The 12215-nt window shown below is 43.4% G+C and overlaps 1 protein-coding gene across 1 annotated transcript; it reads left to right on the forward strand.

Annotated features, from left to right (window-relative positions):
• The first annotated feature begins 1172 nt into the window (after positions 1–1172).
• On the forward strand, positions 1173–3131 carry Actrt3 (actin related protein T3). Its single transcript, XM_028754912.1, has 2 exons — positions 1173–1372; positions 2216–3131. Exons 1-2 carry the CDS (start codon positions 1173–1175, stop codon positions 3129–3131), a joined length of 1116 nt encoding a protein of 371 aa, XP_028610745.1.
• Positions 3132–12215: the final 9084 nt, after the last annotated feature.

A 12215-nucleotide genomic window follows, 5' to 3' on the forward strand; every position in this document is an offset into this window, starting at 1 on the left:
CCCTCTACCCTCTACCCTCTACCCTCTACCCTCTACCCTCTACCCTCTACCCTCTACCCTCTCTCTGAAAAGCCCGGCAAACTTAGTTCCTGGCCAAGTTCCTTTTTTTTTTCTTCAGTTCCGGCAGGTTATGTTTTCCTGAGATGGCGCAGAACCGTGCTTCAGCCGGTTTCTGGTGGGAAGACGTATAAATTACTTTTTTTCCCCATCCGGCTTCGAAATATCTACCAAAGCTTCTAATTTGCGTACTGTTTCAAAGCCCCTAAGGGACCCGCGAAATCAGACACCAAGACGCTCATTTTTGCCGCGCAATGTACTTTTTTTTTTTCTGAACTGAACTTCATAATGATCTAAGGCATTTATATTCTTACCAAGTGGCAGACGTGCTATTATTTCTAAAATATCAACTACCCGGGAAATGAAAAATAGCTTCGAAGGCCCTAGAGATATAATCCAAAAAGATGAAGAAAAAGATGAAATGAGGAAAAAAATAAGGGAGGAAAGAAGGAAATAAAGGAAAGAGAACGGAGAAAGGACAGGGAGGAAGGAGGGGAGCTGATCACCCCAGAATTCAGAGCCTGAAGAGGGGAATTACGCTGAATTTGAGACCAGCCTGTACTAAAATGGGGAACAACACCTTTCAAAACCCAAAAGGTTTTGCCTTTTGGTGTACATGTTTAGAAACTACAGGAAAGATGTAACATTGTTTACTATACAGAACACAAACTCATTTCACACCCCAGCAACCCCTGAAGTTGATCCTTACAGAAGCCAGGCAGAACCTTCTTGCAACAATATACTCCCAGGTCCATCCCGGGTTTCAAGAGCCTTCCTCCAGTTTCCCACTGGCCCTGGAATACTCCTGTTAACTAGAGTTCAAGGACTTGAGGGGATTTTTTTTTTTTAATAGCTTTTCAGAGTGTCTGAGAAAGGCCCTTGTAAAATGTTAGATTTCTATGTTTTGCAAGAGAAACCCGGTTTTCTGGTATTAATGCTGAGAGCTTCCAGAGGCAGCAGTGACGCTCAACCCACGGATAGCAGTCTCAGGAGGCACCGCGTGTCATGCAGGCCAGCAGATGGCAGGGTCCTCTATGACGCGACATTACAGGCACCTGTCCCCGCATAGCCCGGGAGGAGCGGCCCGGAGGCGCAGATGCAGCAGCACCGGCGGCATGAGCGGCTACCAGCCACCAGTGGTGATCGACAACGGCTCGGGAATGATCAAGGCGGGCCTGGCTGGGACCCGGGAACCCCAGTTCGTCTATCCGAATATTCTGGGCCGGACAAAGGGCCAGGGCACTGCGATGGACAGCAGGCAGGAGCTGTGTGTGGGTGACCAAGCGCAGGAGCGCAGGAGCTTCTTGTCCATCAGGTATCGCGGAATGCTGCAGGCCGGGTCTGTATGGAAATGGGCGGAGAGCCCAGAGCTAAAGCCACCCCAGGACCAGGATCAGCCACCCACTCCTTACAAAAAACTTCTGTTCTCTGTACACAAATTTATTCAGACATATAGTGACCGTTCGTGCTAGACATTCCTGCGTAAGAATGTGACTTGATGTATGACTTTTGTCACGGGATGTGGCCTCTTGAACTATTTACAACTATACCAGAACGTGGGAAGTTTCCAACTTTTTAAAGTCACATTCTCCAAGGAGGAGAAAAATGGCCAAGCAAAATGACAGTAGAGAAAAGTAGCTGTTTACTGGAAGTTACCTTGTCACTGACAGAAAACAATAATGATAAATACTCCCTTTAGATGAAAAAGAGCAGAAAGGGTAAGTGTTAAAGGCGTCTGTCTAGGAATGGTACCCTGCACCTTTAATCAGCCAAAGGCAAGGGAATTTGTGAGTTCCAGGCCAGCTTGGTTTGCATACTGAATTTGTTTTATCTGTCTGTCTGTCTGTCTGTCTGTCTGTCTGTCTATTTATTTGATACAGGGTTTCTCTGTGTAGCCCGGCTGCCCTAGAACTCGTTCTGTTGACCAGACTGGCCTCAAACTTAGAGATCTGCCTGTCTGCTTCCTGAGTGCTGGAGGCAAGCGTCATGGGTTCTAACCTAGCCAGGACAACATAGTGAGACTCTCTCAAAACAACTATATAATAGTAATGATAGTGATAGTGACAGTAATAATAATACTTTTAAAGCCAAATCCAAAAACCACCACTAGCAACAACCGTAAAAGCACAAGACATATATTTTTTTGTTCTCTCTCCAGCTATCCAGTGGAACGGGGTCTCATTTCCTCCTGGGGGGACATGGAGATCATGTGGAAACATATCTATGACTATAACCTGAACCTGAACGCCAGTGATGGCCCGGTCTTGGTTACAGAGCCTGCGCTGAACCCATTGGCAGACCGGCAGCACATCTCCGAAGTGTTTTTTGAAAATCTGGGAGTCCCTGCCTTCTATATGTCTGTCCAGGCTGTGTTGGCTCTCTTTGCTGCTGGCTTTACTACTGGCCTGGTGCTGAACTCGGGTGCCGGGATTACTCAGTGTGTGCCCATCTTTGAGGGTTACTGCCTATCTCATGGTGTGAAACAGCTAAATGTGGCAGGATTTGACCTCACCAGCCACCTCATGATGTTGTTGAAGGATGATGGTATCATGCTGCTTAGAACTGGGGACAGGAAGATTGTTGCAGACATTAAGGAGAATGCTTGTTATGTGGCAATGAACTATGAAGAGGAAATGACCAAGGAGTCTAGCCTAGAGAAAATATATACCCTGCCCGATGGGAAGACTGTCAAGCTCCATAAGCAGGTATTCCGCTGCCCAGAGGCCCTCTTCTCTCCGTATCTTCTGAATGTTGACGCTCCGGGCATTGACAAGATGTGCTTCAGCAGCATAATGAAATGTGACGCAGATCTCAGGAGCTCCTTCTTCTCCAATATCATCCTTTCGGGAGGGTCGACGTCTTTTCCTGGTTTAGATAAGCGACTCATTAAGGATGTGGCAAAGATGGCACCTGCTAATACCACCGTGCAGGTTATAGCTCCCCCGGAACGGAAAATATCAGTGTGGATGGGGGGGTCTATTCTTGCATCCTTGTCTGCCTTCCAAGACATGTGGATCACGGCTGCAGAATTCAAAGAAGTTGGACCCAACATTGTACACCAGAGATGCTTCTGAGGTGCAGACAGAATGATGAGTAAAAATGCTTTGAGTGTACATAACAAAATGCTTTGGGTAGTCTTATTTGGGGAGGATGAAAATCATTTCTGTCATTGGGATGGCCAATTTCTTTTTAAAAAGGTTTTTGGTAGTTCTGGAAATTGAACCTAGAGTCTCACAAATGCTAAGTGCTCTACCACTGAATTATATTCCTAGCTGTCTTTTTTTACTTTGTATTTTGAGATATTTTGAGATAGGATCTCCCACTAAATTGCCTGGGCTGGACTTGAGAACTTGTAATCCTTGTGCTTCAGTCTTCTAGGTAGCTGGAATTACAGGCTTGCAACTTTGGGCCTGACTTTCTTGGATTCTTCCAACAGGGCAGGAAACAATGTGATAATAACAGTGGGTGTTGTAGGACATGAGGCCTAGCTCAGAAACCACTGAAGTAGTCCCTTCGTTGGGGAATGGTTTTTATTGTGAATGAGATAGGGAAAAGAATCCAGAAGCATCTGGAAGAGTCCGAAGCAGAGAGGGTAGACTGGGCGTGGGTGGGGCAGTCTGCAAGACAGGCAGGGTGTGAGAGCAGGGGATGAGCAAATCTTGCAAATTCTGTCAGGTCCAAAAGTAACTGGACAGACGGCCGTCTGTGGCCTCCGGGCTCACTCAGTAGCTGCGGCTCCTCACAGCCTTCTCACTCTGCCCTCTACCCTAAGCTCCTCCAGTCATGGCCTTCCCTTCCCCCAGCTTCAATTCTATATGACCCTGCAATGTCATCTATGTGCTCTCTTGGGCTTCTTACTCTTGACCACAGCATGCTTGCCCCCTCTCTCCCTCCCCCCTTTGCTCTCTCCTAATCCATCCTCTCATGGCCCAGTTCACTCTGCTGGCCATGTTCAGTGTACCACTCTCTCCCTGCTCTGGACTTTTTCCAGATGCCTCTCTCCCTCATATCTACAATAAAAACCTTTCCTTCGACCATACCTAGGAGCGATCATGTTCTTACTTTATACGATAAGGAAGACTAGTAGCTGAGGGGAGTGACTCCTTCTGGGCACAGGAAACCCATTTCCCAAGTTCCTGAAGAAATGCGAGCTATTATCCAACCACCAGAAATCCTTCTACAATCAAACTTGAGCTCATTTCTAGACATAGAGACTTCCTTAGCCCTAGCAAGTGTCAATTGCCCAAATAAGTCAAATGCTTTAATGGGAAACAGTATCCCTGACTTTTCCCTTGGGAAGAGAGCAATGGACAGTACCCCATTTATTTGTTTTTTGGGCAGGCTATCTTGGCATGGGAGTCCTTGCTGGATTAAATCCTGTAGCACAAGCTGCTCTTGAACTTGCAGTGATTTTTCTCTTCCTCCACCTCCTGGGTGGGGATGTTACAGTGTACTTAGCTGTACCTAGCTTAAAACATTGTGTCAAATGAGTAAGCTCTAAGGTTGTTGCAGATTAAGGAAGAAGGTTGTTGTAGGAAGGAATGAGTCCATGACAAGAAGAGGGAAGGTATTCTGACAGCATGGGATTGAGCTAGAGAGTGAACAAAGCGTGCTTCCTAGAATGGAGTGGAGCTAGGGGTGTGACCAGGAAGGTAAATTAAGGCTAAGAACCCACCAAAGATGACCTCTGAGACACAATTTATGCCCAGTTGAAAGCCTTTTTACAATCATGGAGCAGATGACTGCACTCAGGTATTCAGTCCCTAAGTGTAGCATGGAGTGCCCAGAGCATGGGGTATTTGAACACACAAAAACCATGTCTTGGCATATCCTTCAGAAGCTGCAAGGGAGCATTTTGGGTAAACAATTTATCAAAAACTAAGATAATCAGTTAGCTGGAGGGAGTCCGGCACAAGAAGCTAGAATAAGCAGTTGGCTGGAGGGGGAGGTTTGCAATAAGCAAGCAGTTTAATAGAAGCTAAGGTAAGTTAGATGGGGAAATCTTGACTTTGGGTTCCTAAGGCATTCTCCATCAAGGAGATCAGATTCTAGTTAAATCTGAAATGGTGTCAGCAAGAATACAAGATGGAAGAACCTCTGCATTGTCTTCTCCTATCAAAGTCTTTCAAGTTAAATGCCTTCACGGCAGAGGAATGCAATAAAGATTTAACCCCAGAAGACTAGAAATTTTATTAAGACAACTGAAGTGTTAATTTGGAGAGTAAAATCAGACTGGGAGGATTCTAGAGCTTCAGTGATCCGTTAGAAAGTTATTAATACAGATATAAAGTAGCCATATTCTTGGACTCAAGACTATAAACACTGGGAATTAAAAAGAAATTACAAAGACTGACAAGACTGCTGCCTAATTAGGTAGATGGGAAGCATTGGAAATTAGAGTCTGAGATGACCTAGGTATCTGAGACAATAGTGGAAGTACAGATGTGTATTTAGTATATGTTCTTTGCATGCAATGTGTGCTAACTCAGAGGTTACCTGTCCTTAAATCTATTGCTCAGGAGTATCATTAAAGCATAAATGTTCAGGACTAACCTGGACAATGTATTCTCTCAAGATGTGGGTCCTGGAACCCTGACTAGAGTCAGTAATGGAACAGAGAAAGGACAGACACATAGACAGGGGTACAGAAAAGCAGGGCCAGTAGAGATGTGTTCACTTTAGTGGAACGACACCTACTAGCAGGCAGTTCAGAACCTCGGAATGTTTATTAGGTGCAGCATAGGGTGAAGGGTAACTTAGACTCTATGGTAAGTGTTATGGTCTCATCCCCTACTCCCAGAATAGCTGTATCCATTTTGTTCCATACTTGCCAACTATTTCATATTGTTGCTGTAACATGCCCGCCAGTCATTGACACAGAGAAGTGACTTGGCTCAGAGCAAGGACCCGCTGACCACATATTTTAGTTTGTTCTATATGTTCTGAATGTTCTGTATGAGGTTTGCTAATCTAAAGAAATTCCACAAAGCTTTACATAGGATCCATTAAATCAAAGGTCAATATGAACTGTTCTATCTAAAATATGTTGAGTCAGAGCTGACCACCGGACAGCACTTCCTGCACCAGAGTGTATGAGCTCATTGTGGTTTTGCTTTATTTTGGTTTCCTTTACGAGATGATAGAAAAAGATACCTGTTGTCATAGTTCAGATAATTCTGAACTATGTCCCTGGTCTGACCAGTATTAGGGTGTGTGTTCAATAACCTATTCTTATTTAACTGAGATCAATATGCATGTGATTTGTGTGGCAATTCCTGAACCCCAACTGTAGGAGGTCTCTGTAGGGGAGTAAACTCTAGCTATAAAAATCCAGGAGGGCGAGGAAGCTGCAGTTATTTCTTATAAGAGCTTCTACTTGGACTAAAAGAAGAAATGTTAAACCTGAGAATAAGGAGGAGAAAAGACTAAGTCCATGATTGTCTAAGGAAAGCATGCTGTATTTTGGGGTGCACTTGGGACTAGCCCTAAGTCAGGATTTGAGAAAGCAGCTGCTGCTGGCCTCTTACCTCCCTTTATAGGAGAGCTAAGATGTTTACAGGGGAGGGACAGTTGGCTGGTATACATTGTTAGAAGGATACAATGAATCATATGAATGGGGTTGCAGGCAGTTTACATCATATCTAAGGAATAGGAACTTCTTCATTACAAATAGAAACCTTAACTTGCATGGACTTAACACAGGACAAACAGTAACCTATTCTCAACTGCCTTATCTGCAACAGAACCCTTAACCTTCGAGGTATAGTTTTCCTGTTTTGGTCTCCCATTAACTTGCAAGGCATATTGTTTCTGGTTTGGTCTCGAAGAAGCCTGACCCATATGGGGAAATGGCTCTGCCAATGTGCCATGGCTCTGAGGCCTTAGTCTTTCTCAAGGCTGTGTCCCCATTAATATCCAAACTCAACTTCACTCAGGCACTTCACTCACACACTGCTTTCTCTACTCCTACAACATGCAGACACTGGCAACAAACCCCACCAGTCTCCTGAGAAACATAGCATTCAACACTAAATTTATTCTTATTTATTCTTAGTAGGTTGAGTGTGCTTAAAATGATTAGTGTGCTTAAAACGTAAAATGATTAGAGGGCCCAATACAGACAGATCCATGCTTAAGGAAGACACTGGCAGGTTTGGCTTTGGGGTAGACTTAAGATGGTTAGAATTTAGATTTATTAGAAACCAGGTGTGGTGAATCCACCCAGCTTCTTGTAATCTTAAGGGAAGCAGAGGCAGGAGGATTGAAGCAAATTCAAGGTCAGGCCAGTCTACTTAGTGAGTTCTAAGTCAGACAAGGCTACATAGACTCTTGCATGCCTTTCGAAAGGATTTAGGTGCTGTAGTAAGCACAGCCATGCTATCACGGATCTGGATAGGAGGGGGATGTAGACCGAGACAAAAGACCCAAGTTCACTTCAAGAATAATCAATTTTTATTTTTTCCGATGCCCCTTATTGTTTTTAGCTGATAGCCCTAGCACTGCAGGCAGAACTTGAACAGATAGTGTTAAAGCCTTGGTAAAATATTAAGGCCTAGATGGAATGTTAAGGCCTAGGTAACAGTTGCTTGGTTAGTCTGTCATTACAAGGAAACTTTCTCATATGTTTCTGCTATTACTAGGAAACTTTCTAATGCCAAGATTGATTACATATTCTGGTATGTTCTATGCCCTTGGAAACCAATAGAACTATTTTGTATTGTTGTCCACAATAAGCTTGGAGCCGAACCAATGACTCAACAGCACTTCCTGCCCCTGTATATCAGCTGTTGTGATATAAGCTGCCCCTGGGGTAGACCCCTACATCAGAGAGACAGCTGCACCAATATAGGAAACTATTTGGAGTAAGACTTCCATTTTGAGTAGTGATCTAGTAAAGTTTAAGTTCTCAAGGCCTCCCTGGGAACTGACATCCTACTTGGCAGAAAGAGACATGTATGTGGGTAACTGACATCCTGGTTGACAAATTAAGACATAAATGTTAGACAAGGCAACTCCCTTGCCACAGTTGAATACCCCAACTAATGTTCTTAAGGAAATACCCTATCCCTAAATCCTGATTGGTGAAATAACTTGGCATAGATGTTTGTGGATTTGGGGCTTTAAAACCCTGTAGGATCTAACCTCAGGATCATGGTTAAGTTCCCGAATCTGGACTGTGTCCCTGGTGGATCAGTCCTGGGGTGTATTCTCAATAAACTGTCCCTGTCTGACTGAGATCAGCGCTTGTGTGGTTTGCGAGGCAATTCCCGGACCCCAACAATGGTATCTTTTATTCTCCTTATGTGAGTTCTCCCTTCTGTACTTTCCTGACCTTGCTGTGGCCTTGTTTGGCCCAGAGGACATTCCGTCTAGGTTCTGTCTATGAATGCACTTTTCTGTAGTCCTTGGGCATATTTGGGTCAAGCTTTGGGCTCAAGAAAGAAGCTGCAGATGATCTGGACCCCCTCCCCCTTTAGGTTAAAGCATGGACCAGCTATCTGACTTCAGCAAACTGTTGAAGCTACAGTTCCTCATTGATAAGGCAGGACTGCTCAAGGTCATTGTGAAGTTTAGCTGGGATAAACGTATTTAACATACACAACAGTACAACAAAACATTGGAGTTTGTTTTCAAAAATTAAAGAATTTCCGGAGGCAGGCGGTTACAGAGAACATACTGAGGTTCTGAGTTGCCTGCTAGTAGGTGCCATTCCATCAGGGTGAACACATCTCTATGGGCCCTGATTTTCTGTAGGCCTGTCTGTGTGTCTGTCCTTTCTCCATTCCCTTGCTGGCCCTAATAGGGGTTCTAGGACTCCTTGAGAAAAGCAGTACTATGTCATCTGGCTGAAATGGCACATTCTCTACAGCGTTCAAATGACATCTCTGTGCTAGCCAGAACTTTGTGCTATACTGGACTATGGCTGACCACTTGGCTTTTGCAGGGGTTCCTCATTTGCTCATTTTTATTTCAATTTTTTTGTATCTGTTGAGGCCTGTTTTGTGACCAATTATATGGTCTATTTTGGAGAAGGTACCATGAGGTGCTGAGAAAAAGGTATATTCTTTTGCTTTAGGGTGAAATGTTCTATAGATATCTGTTAAGTCCATTTGGTTCATAACTTCTGTTAGTTTCTCTGTATCTCTGTTTAGTTTCTGTTTCCATGATCTGTCCATTGCTGAGAGTGGGGTATTAAAGTCTCTCACTATTATTGTGTGAGATGCAATGTGTGTTTTGAGCTTTAGTAAGGTTTCTTTTATGAAGGTGGGTGCTCTTGCATTTGGCGCATAGATGTTCAGAATTGAGAGTTCATGTTGGTTGACTTTTCCTTTGACAAGTATGAAATGTCCTTCCTGATCCTTTTTGATAGCTTTAAGTTGAAAGTCGATTTTATTCAATATTAGAATGGCTACTCCAGCTTGTTTCTTAGGGCCATTTGCTTGAAAATTTGTTTTCCAACCTTTTACTCTAAGGTAGTGTCTGTCTTTGTCACTGAGGTGGGTTTCCTGTATGCAGCAAAAAGCTGGGTCCTGTTTGTGTATCCAGTCCGTTAGCCTATGTCTTTTATTGGGGGAATTGAGCCCATTGATGTTAAGAGATATTAAGGAGATGGGATTGTTGCTTCCTGTTATTTTTGCTAATAGTGGAGGCATTGTTTGGTTATCTTCTTTTGGGTTTGTTGGAAGAGGATTATTTTCTTGCTCTTTCTAGGGTATAATTACCCTCCTTGTATTGGAGCTTTCCTGCTATTATCCTTTGTAATGCTGGGTTTGTGGAAAGATATTGTATAAATTTGGTTTTGTCATGGAATATCTTGGTTTCTTTGTCTATGGTAATTGAGAGTTTTGCTGGGTATTGTAGCCTGGGCTGGCATTTATGTTCTCTTAGGGTCTGTATGACATCTGTCCAGGATCTGGCTTTTATAGTCTCTGGTGAGAAGTCTGGTGTAATTCTTATAGGTCTGCCTTTATATGTTACTTGACCTTTTTCGCTTACTGCTTTTGAAATTCTTTGTTTTGTGCATTTTGTGTTTTGATTATTGTGTGATGGGAAGTATTTCTTTTCTGGTCTAGTCTATTTGACGTCCTGTAGGCTTCTTGAATGATTATGGGTATCTCGTTCCTTAGGTTAGGAAAGTTTTTTTTCTATAATTTTGTTGAAGATATTTATTGGCCCTTTAAGTTCGGAATCTTCACTCTCATCTATACCTATTATCCTTAGGTTTGGTCTTCTCATTATGTCTTGGATTTTTCTGGATGTTTTGTGTTAAGAACTTTTTGCATTTTGCGTTTTCTTTGACAGTTGTGTCAATATTTTCTATGGTATCTTCTGAACCTGAGATTCTCTCTTCTATCTCTTGTATTCTGTTGGTGATGCTTGTGTCTATGACTCCTGATTTCTTTCCTAGGTTTTCTATCTCCAGGGTAGTCTCCCTTTGTGATTTTTTTATTGTTTCTACTTCCATTTTTATGTCCTGGATGGATTTGTTCAATTCCTTCACCTGTTTGGTTGTGTTCTCTTGTAATTCTTTAAGGGATTTTTCTGTTTTCTCTTCAAGGGCTTCTACCTGTTTACCTGTGTTCTCCTCAAATTCTTTGAGAATGTTATTTATGTCCTTTTTAAAGTCCTCTATCATCATCATTAGAAATGATTTTAGATCTGGCTCTTGCTATCCTGGTGATATGGGGAGTTCAGGAGTTTCTAACATGGGAGAACTAGGTTCTGATGATGCCAAGTACCCTGGGTTGTTGATGCTTATGTTCTTGTGCTTGCCTTTCGCCATCTGGATCTCCTTGGTGCTACCTGTGCTGTCTCTGACTGGAGCCTGTCTTTCCTATTATCTTGGTTGTGTCAGAACTGTTTGGGATGGGTTTTGCTGCTGGGGTTAGAGCTGAGGCCCAATATCTGCTCAGGAGTGAATTGCTGAGTCTCTGTGGGTCCTGGTTACTCCCTGTTTGGGGCAAGTGTTATTGTCTTCTTGCCTAAGATACTGCTCTACTGCTTGGGTTAGAGCTCCTGGGAGCTTCCTCTGGGTTCTGTGAGATTGGGTGCAGAGCTGTCTCCCGGAATCTGCTGAACCCTTGGGCCCAGACCAGAAGGAAGCAGTGCTCTGGGCCAAGAGTGAATTCCTGGGTCCCAGTGGGTCTCGGTTACTCCTTGTTTGGGGCGGGTGTTGCTGTCTCCTTACCTGAGATACTGCCCAGGTTAGATCTCCTGGGAGGCCTGCTTCCTCTGGGTTTTGTGAGGTTGGGTACAGAGCTGCCGCCCAGGATCTGCTCTGTGCCAGTCATTTGCTCATTTTTAACATTTGTTTGTTTACTTACTGCTCTTGCCTTCTACCACGTGGGTTCTACATGGCTCCTCAGGGGTCACCTGGCCCCTCTTTTTGTATCCTAGGACATTTTTCACAAATGTTGTCTAGACTCCACGTTGGCTATTTTATGCAGTAAAATAGTTTATTTTACTAGTTTTTGCTAGTTTATTTTTGCTAGTTTATGCAGTAGTTTCGTTTGGTTTAACTGTCTCTATTAGTAGTGGTGCTCTTAGAAAGGGCGGGAGTTTTTGCTTTCCGTCTTTTTCCCCTTCCATGCCTTCTTGTGGTCCTCTGCCAGTAGATATGTAGAAGCCGTCCTGCCCTGTAGAGAACTGTAAGGGAAAAGAACGGAGATGTGAAAAGGACTGGCAAGTAGAAGAGACACGGAATTCGGCTTGAAACAAAACAACTAAAAGGAGCATAATTTAAAAACTTTTTTTGGTGACATTGAAATGCTGACCTCCTGCTTCAGCCTCCTACAGGCTGGAGTTATAGGCTTGTGCCAGCTACCATGAAATTCTTTTTCTTTCTGGAACTCAGTATGTAGACCAGGTTGGCCATGTATTCACAAGAGATCTGCCTGCCTTTTGTCTCTCAGGTTTGGGGATTAAAGATTTGCGCCATTTCTTCTGTGGGAGTGAACTGGGGTGAAGGTGGGATTTTAATTTTTTTTTAATGAAAAAAAAAGGGAGGATTGGAAATATTCCTAGTTTCGACTCTAATATACTTCAGAAGCCAAGTCTCAGAGGTGTGTGTGTGTCTCGCAGTGCTCACAATAAGAAACAGATTTTTTTTATTGTATGTATGTATGTATGTATGTATGTATGTATGTATGTATGTATGT

The sequence above is a fragment of the Grammomys surdaster genome, unplaced genomic scaffold, assembly GCF_004785775.1.
Source record: "Grammomys surdaster isolate TR1022 unplaced genomic scaffold, NIH_TR_1.0 62, whole genome shotgun sequence".
In the NCBI taxonomy this organism is placed as follows: Eukaryota; Metazoa; Chordata; class Mammalia; order Rodentia; family Muridae; genus Grammomys; species Grammomys surdaster.

Coding starts and splice junctions, on each gene's coding strand:
- Actrt3 (XM_028754912.1), top strand. CDS start 1,173: ATGAGCGGCTACCAGCCACCAGTGGTGATCGACAACGGCTCGGGAATG. Junction 1,373..2,215: donor AGGAGCTTCTTGTCCATCAG/GTATCGCGGAAT, acceptor TTCTCTCTCCAG/CTATCCAGTGGAACGGGGTC.